Here is a 22,948-nt window from a genome sequence, read left to right as displayed (position 1 = left end):
TTACATTTGCTAGTGCCCCTCCTTTGGCCACTGTCTTCAGGGACATCTAGTCCGTTGGTCTTCCCTAAAGGGTAACAGTGAGTAAATACCTGCCACAGGCAGTCCTCTGGTCTACACATTGTTCACCATATTAATAAATTAATCAATGCTGGTGGTGTGTATGCTTTTGCTGTACCATGTCTTGTTACCTCATTTGCCCCTGATGACGTCACATTGTATCAGTGACAGAAACGCGTAGGGTGAGGTGTACGGCATCTTGGTACTTGTGTGGCTGGTTCACTGACATATATTTGGCTTTTCAGCCTAGTTGGTGACTTCTCAGTTACACAAGTGTGTTTTTGGATTGTAAGAGTGACTGAATTTTTTCCCCACTTATATGGTCTGTTGGACCTCTGAACTACTATTGGTGTACATTACCTAATTCAGAGGCTAGTGACGGTATGACCTAGTGGATCTTTAGTCACTCTAGGAGATCTTTTTTGATTACACTAGTCCCGGATGGGACCTAATTAATTGTGGATCTTATTTTATTTTGATCTTAATAAAAGTTATATTTTAAGCTATACCTTCATTATTCATATTTCTGTACTTCTAGCGAAGGTTCCCTATTTCCACTGATTGGTGGGTGTACCCTATCTACACCACTGTTATATTGCTTTATAACAGAGAAAATTACTTTTATTCCCCGGCTCGTGACTAGATACGAGCAGGGAACTAGTCATGGTGGGCGGCTCCCCGCTCGTATCTAGTCACTGCGCTCTGCCTGTCAGCGCGCTCTGCTGGATGATTGACAGGCAGAGAGGCCAGTAATGGACCTTTCTGCCTGTCAATCATCCCCTCTGAGCGCGCTGACAGGCAGAGCGCGGTGACTAGATACGAGCGGGGAGCCGCCCACCTTGACTACTTTCCCGCTCGTATCTAGTCACGAACCGGGGAATAAAAGTAATTTTCTCTGTTATAAAGCACCTGCTGCGGCCGTGGCCGGAACGTGCCGGGGCCGCTCCAGGTGCTTTATACAATGCTCAAGGGAACCATATCAGCCCAAATGATTGGTTCCCTTTAAGGGGGCTGTCTTTTACATACGCGCAACTGGATGACAATTCCGCTGCGAGTATGTAATCCTATTGAAAGTGACAGGAGGGGAATTGCAGTGGAGTTCGCTGTGAAATCGCAGCATGAAATCCGCTGCAATTCCATTACGTATGAACCCATCCTTAGGCAATTTCTGTCATGGACAGATTTTTATATAGAAATAACATACGAATCAATCTAACTTTCTGACAATAGTTGATGACACATTACATTTAAAAAGTTTTTTTTTTTTTTTTTTACTTTGCAAAAAAACACACACACACACACAGCAGCACCCCTCTAGTCCCCCCTCTGGCTTCGTTTACATGGCTACAACAATGCTATGCCTATATACCTACATCACTGCTGCATCCAAGCTCTGGCATTAATAATCTCTGGCTATATACCACTGAGGCCAATGATTGGTTGCAGTAGAGACATGGATATACAGGCATGTTATTGCTCCCTCTTTTATCAATTGCAGTCAGAATTAGAATTATTCAGCGCTATGTCTGGGGGGGATTTAGGTCATGTTTCAACATGATATTAAACGCATCCCCACGCATTTACTAATGACCACATGATGTTACCAATAATCCCAACTGCATGTGGGACCACAACCTTCGAGCTATGTATGAGGAAAATATATTAATGATCACATGTGAAAAAACATGAAAGTATAGCCTTTTACAGAAAAAAAAACAACAAATATATAAATAAATTAAAGACAAAAAGAGATAAAATGGTATTGAAGGCAGGACATTTGCTTTAAGGAAATGCTACTTTATAAGGAAAGCTACATACTGTGTTCATAAAGAAGGATTTATGATGTGTTGAGATTGCCTGTGGTTTACTAGCCCCTGAAATGGACCAAGCACATATAAACCAGCAAAGTATCAATCTATAAAGATAAAGGAAGATTATTCCACTTTGTTTTCCCACTCACCATGACATGTGAGACATAAATTTTGCTGTGGCTTTCTTTTCTCTTGTAGCCTTTCCGTTAATGATCCTTTGCCATTCCGAAACAAGAAATACAAACACTTGTGTATTTAATTGACTTCCTTTAAAAAAAAAAAAAGCAATTGTACATTTCTGGCAACCTTATTCGTAAAGTATTAAATTAGAGAGTTATCTCCCAATTATAGACTCCATTCATCACAGGAAGAAGTTTAAGACCGACTGTCAGGAGGAATCCGCGGCCTTTTTCTGCCAGCGGAGAAAATGTTCCTTAAGATTAATAAGCGCACAATAAAAGCTAATTGCTGTCATATTGTCCTGATTTACTGTGATTTACTTCTCCTCAAAACCAACACTAAGATTACGACTTTATAATAAATTAAAAAAAATAACAAAATGCCACACTAACTTGTTAAACAGTGAGAGGTAATATTTATCCATGTGTACTCATGTTGGACATAAAGCTTGATAATAATTATCTCTTATCATTTTATAGTGGATGTTTAATATCTGTACGGCCATTCGGCGTAGTCTACCGGGATGGGCTTATCTGTTTTATGACATTTTTTCTGTTAGAGGATTAAATAAAATGTTGGTGTGTGCAAGAATAGCATAGTATAGTTAAAAAACTCATATTCTAAGTGAAATAAAAGTATCTGCATACTCTGCGTTATCTACTACAGAGCTTCCCCTAGTCACTTTATGCTTTTTTTTTATAGCTATATGCACAAAATTCCCGTATAAGTGAATAATCAAAATAGGGCAGTAGTTTTTCATTAAATAACTGCAGTCCAAAATAACAGAAATAGTCTTATTTTGTAGATTGTAAATGCAATTACAGCTAAGCACTTGTGTGTGAATATTAATCTAAATTAAAAAAAAAAATGTTGTTGTAAATGGGTATTATGGCAAATAAAAGTGTCTGCTTTTTTTCCCAGAAAGTTATTAAAAGTGTCAGTGTCGTTTCACAAAACTTTTGACATGTCATAGAGACATGTCAAAAGTTTTGATCGGTCTGTGGCCGCTATTCAGTGAATAGTGGTTGCAGAAACCCCTGTCAGTGAGTTAATGCTGCTGAATGTACCCTTAACAATACTGAGCCTCCCCTAATGTCTATTCTAATGCATATTAGTAGAGATTTCTGAAAATTTTTCTTCCTTGACGTTGGCTGTGCAGCAATAACAGATACAAAAGCCAAAGATCTCAAACCACTTATCTCAATGCTTCTCATTTTCAGTCCTCATGGCCAACCAACATCTCATGTTTTGAGGATATCCCATAAAAAAAAACCTGTAAAAATATCTGATGCACTGAGTATAATTATATTACCTGTGAAATACTAAGGAAATCCCCAAAATATGACCTGTTGGTGGACCATGAGGACTGGAATTGAGAAGCACTGCCTTATCTTATAGGTTAGCATAACATGAAGCCTGTCATAATATTGGTGTATAATTCAGGCTTTCTGTTGCAGCACTAAAGGGCAAGTGACCAGTTTAAAAAAGCAGAACATCTAACTATATGCTGACATGTCTGCATTATGACAACATAGAGATGCAGTTAATAGACTGAACTGGCCTTCCAAAGTAACTTGCATACCTTAGTTCAGAGGTAGACCACATAGATGTCCCTAATCTAAAGGACGTCTGCTCTGCTGACACCTTCCCTTTAAGACATTGTGCCTACTCCAGACGAACATGGTGTAGTGTTAATCACTAAATTAGGCAGAATGGCTTTTTAAAGATACATGATGGACGATTTAAAGCAATAAAATAACAGTGTCTGAAAGTGGTTACAGATAAAATATTAATCTGCTCTAAGAAGAGTACATCTGCCGTTCCAGTGTATAATGTGCCGTCAAGTGTTTCTGATCTCTGAATACAGAGTTTTATCTTCCTAGTGTCATATAAAGAAATACTATAAAAGTCTAAACATCTTTAGTTGAAAAGACGCCAAGCCTCGACCTGCAGAGAATGGCAGCTCCACAAAGTAAATGAGTGAATACTATTTAGCATCAACCGAGCTCTTTAGCCATAAAGAATTGTCTCTGCCAACATTTCAAACCATTGCAATTGATTTCAGCTGGAAACCAGAATATGACTTTGTGCCCTGGGCTGCCAAAAGAACTTTGGAGGAAAATGTTAAAGTAAGTTGAACTTTGAATTATAATTTCAAGGACTGTGTAGCGATACGGATTAATGCTTTAGCGCTGAATTTCAGAGGCTTTCTGATGCATCTACAGAGATAAAATATGTCTAGTCTGACAGCTCCAAAGGTCAATGGTAAAAGAAAATCAGGTGTCTATGCTGTGAAAGAGCTGTGGTAGAAAGGGAAACTATTCATCTGTGTATGTGTGTACAGTTGGAATAAATATATATAAAATGTCTATGCATCTGTCCTTTGGTGAACTTATACTTTTAGGCTAGGGCTACTTTAAGACTATTGTAGCGCTGAATTGTCTTAACTATCAGGGTACACCTGATGTGTGCAATTGAGATGTGTGCAATCTAGACAGATAAACTCAATCATCAGATCTACAGATAGTCTAAGGGCCATATTACACAGCCTGGTTAATGCAGTAAGCATGCTAGATCGCTGCTTGCTTACAGAGAATATTACACAGCTTGATGATCCCTTGCGGTGTGTAGAAAGTAATCAAGTACATACTTACCTCTCCATGCTTCTCAGTGCTCTCCTGCCTGTTTTCCACTGAACTGAGGCTTCTAAACCCATCTGTTAAGTGACAGGTCGCTCAGCCAATCACTGAATGAGAAAGAACAAAGCAGCAACCATTCATTAGCTGAATGGCTTATTACTTCAGAGATAGGTGTGGAGACTTTAAAGGCAGCTCCACTGAGTGGGGAGGAACAGGCAAGAGGACACTGGGGAGTGTGAAAGGTAAGTATACATCTTTATTTTCTATAACTTTAATCAGCCTCCGTCCACACACCTCAATGGACGATGATTTTTTTTTAACATTTAAATCTGGCACATTTAAAGATTGTCTAGTCTAAGCTTGTACAGGTTTTAGTAAATGTGGGCCAATGTTTCTGTTGGGGACAGTCCATGTAGGAGCTAAAATTTTGCAGCCTGTGGCTTTCAAGGTTGCAGAACCACAATCTTCATCATGGCATGCTGACAGTGCATGATGGGAGTTGTAATTTTGCAGACTGTGGTTCTATAGATAGACAGATATACAACCCCATATCATGTCCTGCTTACATGATGGGAGGTGTAGTTTTTAATCCTTTGGCTCTCCTGTGTGTTCATTCTTCCCCTGACTGCACCTGATTTGGAGAAGTGGAAGAGACATAAATGTGTATGCATGAATCTAGAATTTACCCATCATTCTTCCCCCTTCTCTTCATCTATCCCCTCTGTGGTTGATGGACGTACATTTTCTCAACAGTACTAACTATGTAACTATGATTCATATTTAGTCTCCTTTAAAAACATAGCAGTAAATGATTAAACATCATTGGAATCAAGGAACCCGAGGCTATAAAATAAGATAAAAAAAACCTCTTGCTGTGCTGTTTTGTTCAGGATTTTTAATGGAATCTATGAAGGAGGCTTAGCAAATCTGAACGAAGTCTCCCTCTCTGACATTCATAAACCTTAATAGGAGAAATAGACTAAAAAGGACACATCCATTAATCCATTGCCAAATTTTAAAAATAAAAAATAAATTAATTTGTCGGTCATTCACTTAGCATTTATTTTTTCTGAACATAACCAATCATGGTTTATAACTCAATGGATTCTTTTTATGTCTGTTGATCAAACCTATTCAAAGAAATGTAACAATTTGTGTGAAGTACTAAAATGCTTGAGCGCTCCTTACATGAGTTGAGTATTTTTAAATGCTTTGAAGTCAATGGAATATTCGAGTATTTCACGGGGTTATCTCGCAATACAAAAACATGGCCACTTTCTTACAGAGACAGCACCACTCTTAACTCCAGTCAGTGTGGGGTTTTGTAACTCAGTTCCTTTCAAGTGAATGGAGCTTAATTGCAAACCACACCTGAACTGGAGACAACAGTGGGGCTGTTTCTGAAAGAAAGTGGCCATGTTTTTATAGCGCTGGATAACCACTTTAGCCAGGTGCCCCCTGCTTGGCAGAGTGGAGGGTGCTTGGTTAACCTAAAAGTTACAGTCTGGCACGGCTGGGAGTGGGTGTGTTCTTGTGGGGGGTAACACTTTCCATCTGGAAGTCCTGGCAGTGTCTTCACTCTTCAGCTCAGTTGTCAGCACAGTGGCTCAGTGGTTAGCACTGTAGCCTTGCAGTGCTGGGGTCCTGGGTTCACAAAGTGCAAAGTCTGCAAAGATTTTAAGTGAGTTTCCATTGAATACTCTGGTTTCCTCCAAAAGCCAAAACATAAGATAGGTGAATTTAGATTGTGAGACCTAATGGGGATAAGGACCAAAGTTGACAAACTATGTAAAGTGTGATTATTTTTTGACTCTTTCTTCTGCAATGAGAAAATTAGCGGCTGAGACAGTCACTAATACTCAAAAGTGCAAAAAAAAAAAAAAAACCCTCAGATTTTTTTTTGTAGTTTGTGTAATATTCAGAGTTTCCAAAACAGCTTCCTTAGGATATCTTCAGCCCTATATAGAGTCAAGTCAGTGGCGTTTTCTGCTTCTTTTATTCAGAGCTGTTGCTTTAGTGTAATTTGCATATAAATATGATTAACATAAATTGGATGTTGTGCGTCTTGTTTTTATTTTCAGTAAATATTCACTGTGATCACATTGCGGGGCTTTACATGATGCCACATGCTGTGTAGTGTAAAGATTAATTGCCATTCGGTTCGGCATCATAAACCACAGCGCTCTGCGCGTTATCCTCAATTTTCCATTTACAATGCAATATAAGTAGAGTTTACTTACTTTGAGGGCACATACTGAAAACTGTTTTTTTTTTTTATGGACTGCCCTATGTTAAGCCCTGTTAGCTTTTGCATTTGACAGCCTTAATGCAAAGCTGAAAGTTTCCATGCATCACTTATGGCAAAATATATAAGGATTTGTGGTTTGCTCTTGGGCTTTTATTTTATTGGTTGCTGTGGAAATTCTGTTACTTTAACTATTTGTCATAAATAATATAATTTTGTTGTCTCTACTGCTGGAGTCCCATAGTGTTTCCTACAATGTTACTAAACAAAAAAATCCAAGTGTTTTTACTTTAGTATTCAAATAGTTTGTTTTGTCCCCCCTAAGATAAGTAAATACAATATAAGAAAGAAAGAGAAATGGACTGAAGGGGGTGAACACATTAAAGCCACCCTGGACAGATTAAAGCCACCCTGAGCATTGGGCTCCATGTTTTTAGTACAAAGAGCTGTTCCTCTGTGTCTGTCTATTCTGTATATCTGGATTGCTTTTTAAATCAAGTTTGACAATAATAATAACAATTGCATTGTTCTATGCAGCTCATTTGAAGATATCCTTCAGAATAACAAGTCCTCCCCATTAAGTGCATGGGCTCATTAATACTCGATATTCATGAGCACCAACTTCCTTCCACCAAGTTGCTCACCAGCGCTGATTGGCAGTTGTCAGTCTATACTGTGTATACTGTGTATAGGTAGCCAGCTGCCAATCAGCAGCCAGAGGGCGGAGGGAGCATTGTGGTATGTAACCCATTCTCTTGCATATCAGAAGGACTGAACAGAAAGGTATAAGTAACATATCTTTCTGTTCAATATTTCTTTCAACTACCTGGCGCTGTGATTAGTCACTGTGTGAAACCACCTGGCAAAACTAAATAGTAAAATAAAACAGGTTTTTTTTTTCGGGATGTGCTGTACAGATTTAAAAAAACCTATCTAAGCTTTCACCTACTGGATGTAAGAAAGGACAGTCAATTCACATGAAACAGAGATCTTGCAGATGATTAGGAAATTATTCACCTTATTAAGCCATGCACTGCTCTTCAGGTGTATGACGGGTTTTCCTACAAATAACATGCATCACAGATAGGTGATAGATGTCTAACTACTGAGCTCAGATTACTGGGACCCCCACTGAGTACTAGAATGAGGGTCCTGAGCCTCACATTTCTTCTCAATAGTGATGAGTGAATCAACTTGGAACAAATCAAATTTGCTCTGACTTTTTACAAAACAAAAACTTATTTGATTTTTTGTATGCCAAGCAGCAGGCATACATTATAGACTTACACTCACTGGGGGGGAGGGGGGATTTAGGAAGACCGACGTACTCGTAGGCCAGTCTTAACGTAGGCCCTGCCCCCTTTACCCGGACAAATTCACTGAGAGGTGCACGCCTCTTAGTAAATCCGGGAGGCCGGGTGCCCAAACCTGCTTCCAGCAGGTGTAGATTTGGATCATGATTTAGGCATTGCCGCAACCCAACCCCCAACGGCAGGTGTGCGCCAGGGAGAAGGGGCAAATCCACACCTTGTCCCTGGCATAAGCCTCGGGCGGGACCTTCATAAATGTCCTCCACTGTCTTGACGCACTCTGTGTCTGGCTGGCCCAGCAAGTATTAATGGAGCACAGTAACAAGCATAAAGATAATGATGGACAAAGCTATAGGGCAGAGAAGTGTATGCTACAGAAGAACAGAGACTAGTACATTTATAAACATTTATTTTAACTAAAACATGGTTATCAGCAGTTTTGTAGCCTCATCTCTGACTGCAATCTATGTGGTCCTCCTGGAATAGCTCTTTGTATCTGTCTCCTATCTATATCCATGCATAGTCATCAGATGCTTCTTGATACAATCCGTTTAGCTAGTTCTGAGCATTAGGGACATGTTAAAATGCAAAGAAGAGAAAAAACATCGGAAATGAACTTGTCTTGTAAGTTTTAATATGTAAATGTCTGTTCTCTGTAGATTAACGAATTATTTCAGATATTCACAATGAATATTTTAAGATGTAAATTCTGTTACTTTGGTTATAGTTCTCCTAGAAACCCATGAGAATTGGGGTTGGTTTGCCTTGTAAAGAGGTTTATTGAGAGTGAACAACAGCAGGTGGAATGAATTGATAAGAACAATCAGATTTGTAGTGAGGCCTAAACCCCCCTCCCCAAAGTACCACTCTTATCAGACTTGGACCTCAATTCTTACTTATATTAGTCAGCTATGGACTTAAGGCCCCAGTGGAGTAGGAACCAATGTATCTGACCATAATTTCACTACACCCATGTGAAGTATATTTTTGGGTATATAAGCATGATACTAAACTAGATTTTTCTTTGTTATCAGTACACAACCACGTCTATTCTTGACACAATGTGAAATATATTATATTACCAGATCCTCAACACTAAAAGATTTACATCTTTGTTCTGATAATTGTCAGGGGTCTCAAAGGTTGGCCATTCCTTTTTTATTTCTTTGCAAAGATACACTCATCCACCTTTGCTATTCCAATGGCGCAGTCTTCACTGATCATCACTTCTTTGTTCCATCCTGACAAACAAGAAATGCCTCTCGCTCTAACTCATGGCTGAAGAAGTGGCATCACAGCCACTAATTGATTAAACATATCCTTGTGTAGAGGTGGAGACGAAAAATACTAGGTACTGTCACCGTAAAGGGGTTGTCCAAAGAGCCAAAAACAGCTTGTGACTTCCGCTCCCCAGGTAATTACTTCCTGGATTTTTACATCTTGAAAAAAATACCTTCCAAGGTGTGAGCGGGCGGGTGTATATCCTTATCTTCCTGCACATGGTTCAACCAACTTACCTACAGAACCGCAAGAATAATCATTTGCGTGGCTCTTTACCTCCATGATAGTCAGCTGCTTTTCTCCTATTACATGGGAGGATGTGCAGCTGACAACAGATTTTTTTTTTTAACAAGCTTGAAAGATGTGATCAGCCAATGAATGTGTATTTGCTTGTTTGTTGGCTGATTATTGCGGCTTACACAAGGCAGTATCAGCTTGTTCAACCAATAATAGCCCTAAAGGGAACCAATCAGCCATATTGGGCTGATTTGGTTCCCTGCAGCACAGTATAAAGCTTTTGTGCAGCTAGCAGCACACACCATCTGTGGCTGCAGCAGCAGCAGCTTTGTACCCAAGAAAATGACGTTCAACCCCCATGTCCATGACTAGTCACTGCTTCCTACCAACACGCTTGGCCGGGATGAGTGACAGGCAGAGAGGCCTGTTACTGGCGCCTCTCCCTGTCAATCATCCCCATGAAGCGTACTGACAGACAGAGAGGGGGACTAGTCACGGATGGGGAGTTGCCCGGATGATTACCTGCTGCTCCTCTACCTGCCACGAGCAGGGGGATTAAACTTAATTTTCTTGGAAATAAAGCTGCTGCTACAGACACGGCCGATACATGCCGTGAGCTACACAGGAGCTTTATACTGTGCTGCAGGAAACCAAATCATCCCAATTGGGCTAATTGGTTCCCTTTAAGTTTTTTCCTTTACTGTTCTTGTGACATGATCAGATCAATTAGGCCTCTATTAAATACAACAGTGTTGAAATTGTGTGGAAGTGGAATTGTAGGAAAAGATATATGGTTTGATCATATTATTTTTTAAATAGTACATCCAACACAAGAAAGGAAGCTGAAGCACCCGCCAATCGCAGCAGAAGTGTAGTTTATTCAGCAAAAAAAACAGGTAAAAACTTCTGCGAGTGCTTCGGCTTCTTTTCTTGTCTTGGATGTCCAGTGGAATTTCTTCTGTTCTAAGTCCACTGAACACCTGCAGCAACGGGGATCACTTTGTGGTGAGTCTGAATCAATGGTCCGGTAGCGGTGTGGAGTGGTGCGGGGGTCTGTCTACACCTTTATGCAGTTTTTGGTGATCATTTTTTAAATATAGATACATCGAGACATCTAAGGATTCAATCTATGTGAATAACTGCTTGATGCCAATGTATCACCTAAACTGTACATATATTGTGGGACACTTATGTTATACTATTTAAATAGGCAGCTTTATTTGTGTAACTTTTTGTACTATATCTCATTATTATAATTTGAAAAGTAGTACCGTCTCACATTTAATATAATAACACATTTAAAAAAAAAAATCTTGAATTTATGGAGGGCTTTTGCTCTGGCATAACTGCTCATTAATTTAGGCCTTACACATTACTTATGAGTTTCAATTTTAGCGTTTTAACTAGTTTCATTTTTTTTCTCATTAACGGCTGGATTTAGCTCTAGTGGAGATGCACAATTAATTAATAAAGCTTTGAAAGTCAAAGAAAATGAGCTACTTTCAACAATCATTTCTTTTCAGCAATGAGATACTTTAAGACTAAAAAGAATGTACAGCTAAGATATCCTTTGATTTAATGAAATAAAATAACCAGACTTGAAACAACTGTCCTCTACTTGGCAAATTAGCATTCATTTACAAAGCGTGTGGGAGTTGGTTAAAACATTTAAGCTGATTTTGATCTAAACATACAGCAGTGTTACTAGACCAGTAGCGAGAAAGCTGTATTATTCTGACTGTGAGGTCTCGTGGATTGATGTCTCTCACACTGGGGCTTACAATCTAAATTCCAAGTTATTGAAGTGTGGGAGAAAACCTGCTTACCCAGAGAAGACCCACAAAATCTCTGGGGGAACATACATACTTTATTGTCATATTTAATCCCCACGAAACTCAGTTCTGGGCAACTGAGCTAACCATTGAGCCGCCATGCTCAGTGGTGGCATTTTAAAAAATTTTGCGTATGTTAGTATGGTAGAACAGTATGTTGTTAAAGCAGAGCTATGGCTTGTGTACATAGCTCAATCATAGTTAGGTTTCCAGGAGCACCATAGTGCAAGGAGATGGGGTCCCAGAGATTAGACTCCCACTGATGGCATATCATAACTGATAATTTAAGCGACTGTACCATCAGTACATGCGCTTTAAGATTTGCACATGTATAGAACGATGATGGCGTGGGGAAGCTTTATTGCAATCCTTTTTTTGAACTGCGGCCCAGTTCCAGCATACAGTGCCATTCTATTCCCGGCCAACAGCCGGGGTTGAAGCATAGGAGATGGGCTGGCCCGCCCCAGTGTGGGGAAACCCCCGTCCCTCTAATGGATCCACGTCATAGAGGGGTGGGGATTTCCTAACACTGGGGGCGGGGCGGCCCACCTCCAGTGCTTCAGCCCCGTCCGGTGCCTGGGAATAGAACGGCACTATACGTGAGAACCGGGCGGTGGTCCAAAAAAAAGGACCGTGGCACCAGCTTCCCTGGGCCAGCACCGTTCTATCCATGTGCAAATCTTAAAGTGAATGTACCTGATAGAAATCCTTACAGAATCAATGAAGAAGTCATACATTTCTGCACATGTATGGCATATACTAAGAGGTGTGTGCCTCTTAATAAATCCAGCATTGGGAATGGAGTGGAGATTTATATAAGACTGGTTTTTAGGTGGGTTCTTCTTATGTTGCCAAATTTAGAGATTTGTGTAGTCTATTACACTCTCCGTCACACATTTTAGCAAAAACTGCAATTTGCACAAAAATATGTGACTTCTGTTTGCCAAACAGATAGCATGTAAGGATAAAATATAGCATTCAATGTCTTAAACAGCCTAAGGCTGCGTTCACACTACGTATATTTCAGTCAGTATATGTATATTTCAGTCAGTATTGCAACCAAAACCAGGAGTGGATTAAAAACACAGAAAGGATCTGTTCACACAATGTTGAAATTGAGTGGATGGCTGCCATATAATGGCCATCCACTCAATTTCAACATTGTGTGAACAGATCCTTTTTGTGTTTTTAATCCACTCCTGGTTTTGGTTGCAATACTGACTGAAATATACTGACTGAAATATACGTAGTGTGAACGCAGCCTTACAATGTTGTGTGTTCTCCCAGCACAGCACCATGTAATGGGATTTTAGAGAGGAGCTGTCAACCACAGTGTGTGTCCATTTTGAATCATACATTGCCCACATTTAGACCATACATATAGCTACATAAAATCTCAATTTACAAATGTGTTGAAAATAAACATATCACTTTGGAACTACTGGTAGGTTTGGTTAAATAATGGTTGGATAGTCTTTATAACTCAAAAAGGAGACATGACATTTTTTAATTTAGAAAACAATCTACCGGTCAAGATGTTATTTCATATGACTTCTTTAGTGCTTATACTGTAATATCTGTATTGTTATAACATATTTACTCAATTCTGAGTTGATTTTTAATAATATGAATCTTCTTTACACAGGTTGGTCTTCCAAACGATCCCAGTTGTGTTGAAGAAATCCTACGGGTATGTTTCCAACTTCTCAATCAATCATAACTTCTTGAAGGTTCCCTTAAAGTGCTATAATTATAAGACAGACTAGTAGACTGAATATTTACAGTGTTTTTAGTGATTTTTAATAGTACATAAAACATGGCTGAAAAATGTCAACATAACAGGTGCAGCACTTATAATATGTCTTGAGATTCGATAAATCAAGAAAAAGTGGCTATAACCTGAATAATTGTTTCTGACTCTGTATTCCTACTTGTTACCTCAAGGTTTCTTGTCACAGACTGTGTTGTCAACCGGGAATGTGCTTGTCTGAGCAATGGGATTTTCTAAATATAATAAAACTTGTATGTCGGGAACAAGTTTCTGTTGAAAGCACTTTCTTCATGTCTTTCGTGCTCATTTCAAGTAGCCAAAGACACACACTTGTAATTGATGTCAGGGAATTTCTGTTTTTTGTCTGTATGCTGCACTCCTTAGACCTCTTATAAGTATAGACATAAATCATTGTAGGATATGTGCAGGATATGATACGGAATTGAAATAAATTTATTAAAGAATTCTGAAGACAAAAGAAGAATAAATGTATTTACCTGGTTTAAGTCTTGATGACTTGAACATTGATTTAGATTCATTGAGAGAATCACTTGGATGTGTTTGTGGTCACTTAAGTGTATTGAAGCAGGTAATCCACAGTCAGACAGATCAATTGCTTCCTTACTGATCGGCACTATATTAAAAGTCAAGAATGGGAATTAACAAAAAACAATGACTTATCTTTTACAGTGGGCTAGATATAGTAGTAAAGCCACTGGATGACTAGGGCTTTTGTCTCCTGATGTACAGTATAGTGCCTCAACTCTCCTGTGCAGAATATCTAAAGAACTTGGTTGCTGCATAACAGCAAGGCCCCTGCTCTAACTATCAAGGGCATAGTAACCTTTAATTCTTGTGGTTTAACCCCTTAGATGCTGTGGTCAAATTGTGCTTGTGGTATTAAAGTGGTTTCTCAGCTTTTGTTACCCCATCAGCACTGTCCAATAGAACCCCATAGATCTTAAAAAGTGGTGGTGGTGGAGTCTTAAGTGAACTCTTCTACCATATATGTGTGCAAGTCCTTCTTGCTTTAGCAGTCTGTCTTCTCTTTTTCAGTCCTTTCCTAAACAGTGTCAGGTTTCCTGTCTGCATTGACTAACTTATCTTCCACTCTGATCCCCTCTGCTGTATCAGCTTGCATATTACTCTGAGGTTTCCTGACACAGCTGGGTTTTCTGTGGAGCTCATTAGCATAGCTTCACCCTATTATGTGTTTTCCCCTAATGACAACAAATCATCTATCTACAAGGTGAAGTAGCAGCCAAGTATTGCAACATTTATGCCATGCAAAGTATATGGGACTTTCAAATATGTGAATAAGAGAAAAGTGCAAACTTTAAACCTAACTTTTATTAGGTATTTATAATACACCAAATACGTGTTCTCTTAAACCAATAGCCCATCGTGGGCACAACAATTCTACCAAAAATCTGGTTGACTGGTACTATCGGTGCTGATAAAGGGTATGTGCACACTGAGTAATTTAGATGGAAAGTCTGTCGCGTAATCCGTCACTCGCGGCCGTTGCGGACAGCAGGGGGCGCGTGCATCTCTGCCCGTGCCATAGACTCTATTCTATGCACGGACAGATTTCTTCCTCCGTCCAAAGAATGAACTTTCTTTGGACGGAGGAAGGAATCCGCCCGTGCATAGAATGGAGTCTATGAAATGGGCGGAGACGCGTGTGCCTGCCGCTGTTCGTGAGCAACGGATTAAGCGATGGACTTTCCGTCTAAATTACTCAGTGTGCACATACCCTAAGAACGGGTAGTCAGGGATCTAAGCACACTCTCCCTTTTGCAGGTACCAAAACTTCCTAGACCTTGATGGGGTGATCTGCCCAAAAAGGGCAGCCACATACAGGAACCTCACCCTCCCTAATATACAATAATTATTGGAGGGATACCATCACTAGACGTAATGTACCTCCTAGGGGCTCACCAATGTTAGACCAGGACAAGTAAAAATGATTTCAGAGCTGTATGTACATATAACATCCAAATCATAGTTTATATAGGTCATTTCCAAACCAGGAGATCGCCTCATTACGTACCAGTATCTCAACCATCAAAAAGATAATGTGAATCAGGGTATTATATTTTTACCAACCAATATAAACAAATGGACAATCCCATCTCAGGGGTCACAAAATACAAATGTATACCCCAGGGAGCTGTTCAGACTTTCAAAGATAGCTGAGCAGTTGCGTTGTTATAATTAGTGGTCACCAATAATGTGGATACAAAAAGAGTTTTCACAATGGAAATTTCCTATGATCAGTGAGGGTCCCAATAGTAATCTGTCTTGCATTATAAGTGGTCAATGGGAGAAAACCTTTAGGAGTTTAAAAGCCAAAGTTAAGAAAATAATAAATCTTGATACACGTAACAAATAATCTTTACGTAAAAAAATTGGGACCCCTGTGAACTCTAAAAAGTGGACCTAAATGTCTTCTGTTGTGGCTGGGGCTTTTGAGGTTCCTTACGTTCCTTTTATATACACCAATGTGAGGCAGCAAGGCTGCAGGGACAATAGCTGGATCATTCGTGCAGCCATTTAAATGCATCATTATCGACCTCACATCCCCTGTTTAGACAGGGAAATATGCAACTAGTATTGATAATGTATGTGACAGCACAAAAGAATTATCCGGTGAATAAGCATTTTCTCCTTGGTAAAGCCCCTATTACCGGGAGCAATCTCTGAGCAAGCAAGCGGTGGTTTGCTGCCACCAGTCCTATTACACAGAGTTGTCCTATTACACGTTGTTTGTCTTTCAACATGTTAAAAGACAATGAAAGACAATGATCAACCGGCATTGTTCATGCCGGCAGATTGTTGCCTTTTATTACATAAAGCTATAATCAACCATAATGGCTTATAATCGGCCAAATACAGCCAATAATCACTTTGTGTAATAGGGCCTTCTCATTAAACTACTTTCAGAATGTTAAAAGGGCCCTTAGACACCACGGCCTAGGTTAATATGCTAACTTTGGTGCTAAGCTACAATTTAGCTGTGTGCAGCTAACCTAACATAGTGTGTGGTATTTTCCTTTGCTTTTCTTTTCTCCTTTACTAACAATCTTCATTGATTTACATGTTTCAGGGAAAGCACTATACGAGATTTCCTCTAATCTTGTTAACCAGTCCACAGGGCTTCATTGTCAGTAGCAAGGAGACTGATTTCCCACAAGCCCGGTGGAGACTAAAAGCAACGAGCTTTGCCCCAACATCCTACCACAGTCCTATAGGTTTTTATTATATGAAGCAGGGATCGATGTGTTGTCTGAACTTCACCCTATAAACTGATATATTTTCCTTTATTCTAGTTTTATTGGAATTCCTTTAACCAATGAACTTGCTCAGCGCAGAGAGACATTTGCAGTAGCTCTGAAAGGGTTATAATATCACCGGGAAGGAAGGCCTTTAAATTAAAATTTCAATTAACTGTGTGATCGGAGTCATCTTTTCTCGTGTCCTGCCAGCTAGATGCAATAACCCTGCACTCTATAAATATATATCAACGGCCAAAAATGCCCTTGACAGTTGAAATTACATGTGCAATTTCCATTTTTTGTGTGCTGTTTAAAGCACTAATGGATTTAATCAGCCCCATCTCGATTTGATGTGACTGTTTCATGTAACACAATTAGCAGGTAGAGACCTTTATTTGCTCCTCCATCATTTTTCCCGGTAAAATAGAAACTGACATTAAGGGAGATGCTAAATTTTCTTCTAGTAAGTGTAATATAAAAGGTAAGCTGTCCATAGAGGTTACACATTCACTCAGTAGCTGAAAAGCATTTGAAATATTTTCATGTGGATTCCAACGGGGGGGAAGACATGCGATAGGGCAGCTCGAAAGTTGCCTACATGATGTGAATTTACAATCATAATACAGACGTCACCGAGAAAGTGAGTAACAAGCTAAAAAGCCTAGTGAATCATGTGGACCTGTCAAATGGGAGAACACGGGAAGAGATGATGTCAAACAGTCGTAACTTAGCAACCTGGCATTAGGCTGTCAAGAGGCGTCGTGAGCGAAGACACTTTAAAATCACCTAGTAAATAAATGAACTTTATATATTTTAAGATTACAAAACAACAAAAAAACAGCCACAGAAATATTGGATGTGTTCGCAATCTTTGTTCTTTACCATTGGAAAATATAGATTTTTGTAGCTGACATACGTTGACCATTTATATACCCTTCTGTCAGCAATGTGTGATGCAAAGTATTAGCCATGGTGAAGAAAACCTATGGTTTACCTGAAATCCGTTAGCATTTAGATTTCTTGTCTGCAAATACATTTTTGAACCACAATAGTATATATTGTTGGCACAGTCTTTGTTGCTAAGCTGTTTGTCAATAATCTTAATAACACAGAGCTGAATCGGGAGAAAATGGCTGCCACTCACATGTCAAAGTCAGGGGAACGCCGGCTATTAAGTGTTTGAAGACAATTTAATAGACAAGGTGATGTTCCTTTTATTTAGACAGCAAACATTACAGATGTCCTTTCATATACTTTACACAGTGCTGGTAGTGGTTTAAACAGTATAGCATGTCTATTGTTGAAGCCCTAATCATTCAGTGTCAGAATTGCAGAGCGGTGTACAATCTGCTTCTTCATAAATAACATAAAAAAGAGGAAAATTGTTTTAAAAAAAACAAACATTCTGTATTTCCACAAAAAAAAAAAAAAAAACTATTTTTTTATTCTAATGGAAAAAAAAAAAAAGTTTCCAACCATTAAACCAGAGCAAAAGCAGCATATGAGTAAAAGTAAACAGGTGCCATTTTCCATTGTCCCCTAAAGGTCTTTATTTACTTGGCTGCCATGATGATGTATCATATTACTCATCATGTGACCAGGGAAGCCAACCATAGGCCTCAGCTGTGATGTTAGTGTGATGGATATCACTGGTGCATCCAGTGATTAGAGGGGTTGGCCACTTCAAAGTACCATTGTTCGGTGTACAGTATTAGTAAGTGTACTCTCAGCCCTTACTGACAGCAGCTCCCTCTGTACCTCAGAGCTAAAAGCAGATTCCCCTCCTCCAGGCTGTGCTGTCCTGCTCTATGGTGTGTCTGTCCATAAGATGGCTGACATAAAGGAGCATTTGATGATGCCTTGCCCACCAGTGTCCACCACTGAGTCTGAATATGCTTATGGAGGGCACTGGAGGCGGGGCATGGTCACATGCTCCTCCATGTCAGCCATCTTATGGACAGACTTAGCACAGAGCAGGGCAGCACAGCCTGGAGGAGGGGAATCAGTTTTTAGCTCTATGAGGTACACAGGGAGCTGCTGTCAGTAAGTAATATTAATACACTTATACTTCACGCAAAACAAGTTAACTATAAAATGACCAACACCTTAAACAAAAACTAAAACAACATCTGGTGGGTACCTATGAGAGATAAGTGGAGATATGGGGGAGGGATGTGATTTGATTTTTATTAGAGGAGGGATTTATTTTGTATTAAATAACTTTTATAAGCAATCATTGCACTGATGTATGTGTTTGACACTCTACTGGTATGATTTTCCATAAGCAGGCGGTATCAGCAGATTAGTCTTGGCAGACATTGAGGTCTAATAGAAGTTTCAGACTGTTGGGACAACTTGTCAGCACCCCACGATTATGGGGATCAGTCCACTGAACTACCAATAATGCATCTAAACACTTTAGGTGCTGTGATTGCAATTAATCGCAGCATCTAAACAATTAAATTATGTCGATGACGGTCATTATCGGGAGTTGTTGGTTGCAGCTGGCACCTGTCGTGGGTTTGGCTCTCGAGCTCTGGGTATAAGCCCTTACCCAACCCATGCTGTCACCGGAAGGGGTTAAAATAGTTTTATGCAACATAATACAATATAAAAGGTACATGTTTGCAACATTAACATTGGTGGTCAGCAGCACATTCAAATGTTCTCAACCTCTAGTCAGTTAGAAGGTTAGACTGGTTAGAAGTAGTCAATGCAACTTTTTGAATAATGATACATTCAACATCTATTGCTTGTGCCAGACATTTTTTTAATCAAGTGGGTTTTAGAGCCCCGAGTGGCTAATAGCGTCACATTATGCAAGAAATAAGAAACCTAGGTATCATACGTTTATTTTTAGCAGTCTTATAGATGAGAAGAATATTAATTATTCATTTTTGTGGCTTTGATTTGCATAGTTTAATAAATCCCAAACTGTTCACGTTTGGAATGTTTTCATTAACCACATTTCTGTTTGCAATTTTTTCAAAGTTGTTAATTTTCCTTGAAAGCGGCCATAAAATATCTGGATTACTCATTGTTTTGTAATGCGCTAATTCGATTATCTTTCCTTCTGCCGTTCTTTGTGGTGTGGCTAGATTATTATACAACATTCTCAGGCTTTATAGCAGTGAGCATACAGATATTCAAAAGTACAGTATTTAGAGAAAAGAAATCTATTAGTAGATCAATAAGAAATATAACAACACAGTTAGTCCTGTTATCTTTACTCAGATGTATATGTAAAGCACGTAATGTGATGTTGATTCGTATTGGATTCAGCCTTATCAGTTACTTAGACTGGAAAAAACACTTGTCCATCAAGTTTAACCTTTCTGAGACCTGGCTGTTTAATCTTGAAGAAAAAGGAAATCCATCCTGATGCCAAAACGGGAAACAAATAACCTCAATGGATTTAAATATCATTCTTACTCCATTTTTAAAAGCCATTACATTACTGTTTCTATATTTTGATTAGGTTGTTCTAAAGTTTGGCTACACTAACTGTAAAGAACCCCTACCTACATTGATTATAAACCTGAAAATTTCCAGATTTGTACAGTTCTGAACAAGTTGTGTCCCAGATCTCATTCTTACTCCATTTTTAAAAGCCATTACATTACTGTTTCTATATTTTGATTAGGTTGTTCTAAAGTTTGGCTACACTAACTGTAAAGAACCCCTACCTACATTGATTATAAACCTGCAAACCCTTTCCAGATTATTTGTACAGTTCTGAACAAGTTGTGTCCCAGATCTAAGTAATTGCTTTCTATACACTAGTTGTTTCCACTTAGGATGATTAGTAAATCCTCTGTCTAAATGACTGAAAAATCTGGTGAGATTTTCATGGATTCATCTCTGGTGACCATGGAGTTGCACTCATCTCTGGTGTCCACCGCTCTATTTCTGTGGAGCTTCATCGGATTAGTCAATAGCAGATATACAAATTATTATTGAAGCTTTTATATCTTCGATTTTAGGCTAGCTATAATTTATCCAAATGGAAACAACAGAAGTAGCAGAGATAAAGGGGTACTCTAGAGGGAAAAAAATCTTTTAATTCAACAGTTACCAGTAAGTTATACAGATTTGTGAATTACTTCTATTAAAAATCTTAAGCCTTCCAGTACTTCTCAGCTGCTGTATCCTATAGGATGTGTTGTGTTGTTTCCAATCTGACACAGTGCTCTCTGCTGCCACCTCTGTCTGTGACAGGAACTGCCTCAAGCAGGAGAGGTTCAGTTCCTGATGCAGAGGGGACAGCAGAGGGCACTGTGTCAGACTGGAAAGAATACATTACTTCCTGCAGGACATACAGCGGCTAATAAGTACTGAAAAGCTTGAAATTGTTTTTTTTTTTGTTTCTTTTTTTTAATAGTAGTCATTTACAAATCTGTATAACTTTCTGATACCAGTTGCTGTAAATAATATTTATACCCCTTATCCAAGTTTTCTAAGTTTTCTAGACTAAGAAAAACATGGTTGCTTTCTGATTGTCTTCATTTAAGTGTGGGGTTTTGCAGCACATTTCTATTGAAGTGAATGTAACTGAATTATAATACCACACACAACCTGAGGACAGGGGTGGTGCTGTTTTAGAATCCTGGTGCTGTTTTAGCCCCATTATCCTATAAAGCTATCCCCTTTAAGGCTGGGTTCACACTATGTATATTTGAGGCTCTATTTGGTCCTCATGTCAGGTCCTCATAGCAACCAAAACCAGGAGTGGATTGAAAACACAGAAAGGCTCTGTCCACACAATGTTGAAACTGAGTGGATGGCCGCCATATAACGGTAAATAACTAACATTATTTCAATACAACAGCAGTTGTTTTAAAATAACAGCACATATTTGCCATTAAATGACGGCCATCCACTAAATTACAACATTATGTGAACAGAGCCTTTGTGTTTTCAATCCACTCCTTGTTTTGGTTGCTATACAGCCTCAAACATACATCCTCAAATATACGTAGTGTGAACATAGCCTAAATCTTCCATTGTCTTTGTATTGTGATGACTCTGAATATTGTAGCACGTCTGTCTGGAGTGTAATGTGTAAATCCTAAAAGTGTTTGTAGAGTTCAGCACAAAACATGGAGCTTTCTTTAAAGCTTGTTTTGCACTTAGGTGGCAGCAGAGTTTTTTTTGTAGAAAAGCCTGTGGTGATACTTTTAGAATCAGACTGACAGACTTAACAGGGCTTCTCTATAAAGTCACAGGCTAAAGTAAAGACAAGTATAGTTTAAACGCTCGAAGGTAAATATTTGTTAACCCTGAAAAAGTGTTGGCTACACAGCTGACTATTATAAGGATGGTGATTTACTGCAGAAGATGGTAAGAGACAATCCTTCATTTCGGTAGCACCGCAGAGCTGCAAACTGTTCAGAAGTTCATGGATAGTCTATAAAAACAGTGTCCATAATAATGAATAGATGGGTCCTTTTTTTTGGCTTGAGCATTTTATTATTTAGAAATAGATACATATATTACTTCCTGAACCCATCTCAATGTATGCCTTGTCATGACCTATAATAAATGAGGAATTATTGCAGTAAGTGTCAGAATCAGTGTGGTGCATGGGGCAGTCAAAGTTGCCCCTTGATTTATTAACTGGTGTGCGCCTCTAGATAAACCTTACAGGAAACAGATCACTGATCTCAGGAAGACCAGCCAAAGATAATGCCAGCTGCAGGTTAAAGCGCTCAATACAGTGAAATCCTAGTTGCATTGCTCCCTGGGAAACATAAATATGCAAAAAAAAAAAAAAAAGCCTGTGGAGCCTCATTTAAGAGTCTCGAAACACGGGACTAGCCAGATATCCCTCCAGGAAGGACCCAGCCATGGGGTGGCTCCTGTAAGGAAACCACCATATTAGGTGTCCCTATAAGTCAATGTAATGCCAAGGGAAAGACCAAGGCCAGGTATCCATCCACATGCAGCTGTTTTGGGGTGTTGCCCTTCATCAACGTGGAGCAGGATTCTGGCTAGATGGGAGCAATTATTTAAAAAAAATACAGCAAAACAGTATATATAAACCGGTATTATATGGAACGATCCTTTAGAGCAAATAACAGTCTTTGTAGTTGCTTTCTTTTTTGACCATGAGTCTTGTGAACAGCAGACCTGCTTCTATTATTTTAGAAGATCCTAAAACAAGGTGTTAAATATATAAAGATTTCAGGCTATAAATTAATGCTTGATTTTAAAATCCATCTATGGGAAAAATAAATAGTCTTTGATTTTTACTTACATTGTCCAAAATAGATACCAAAAATATTGAAAGGCCTGTTGTATACCCCTA

General features: G+C 39.0%; 1 protein-coding gene across 1 annotated transcript in view; it reads left to right on the top strand.

The window, feature by feature from the left end:
• Nucleotides 1-22,948, top strand: part of AFF2 (ALF transcription elongation factor 2) — a 441,996-nt gene that overhangs the window by 244,283 nt on the left and 174,765 nt on the right. The window contains exon 4 of the mRNA XM_069943040.1: nucleotides 13,238-13,282. Within this exon, the coding sequence (XP_069799141.1) occupies nucleotides 13,238-13,282 (45 nt within the window). The remainder of the gene's footprint in view (nucleotides 1-13,237; nucleotides 13,283-22,948) is intronic.

This window comes from Dendropsophus ebraccatus, chromosome 10 (genome assembly GCF_027789765.1).
Source record: "Dendropsophus ebraccatus isolate aDenEbr1 chromosome 10, aDenEbr1.pat, whole genome shotgun sequence".
NCBI lineage: Eukaryota > Metazoa > Chordata > Amphibia > Anura > Hylidae > Dendropsophus > Dendropsophus ebraccatus.
This window is presented reverse-complemented; position numbering and strand designations above follow the sequence as displayed.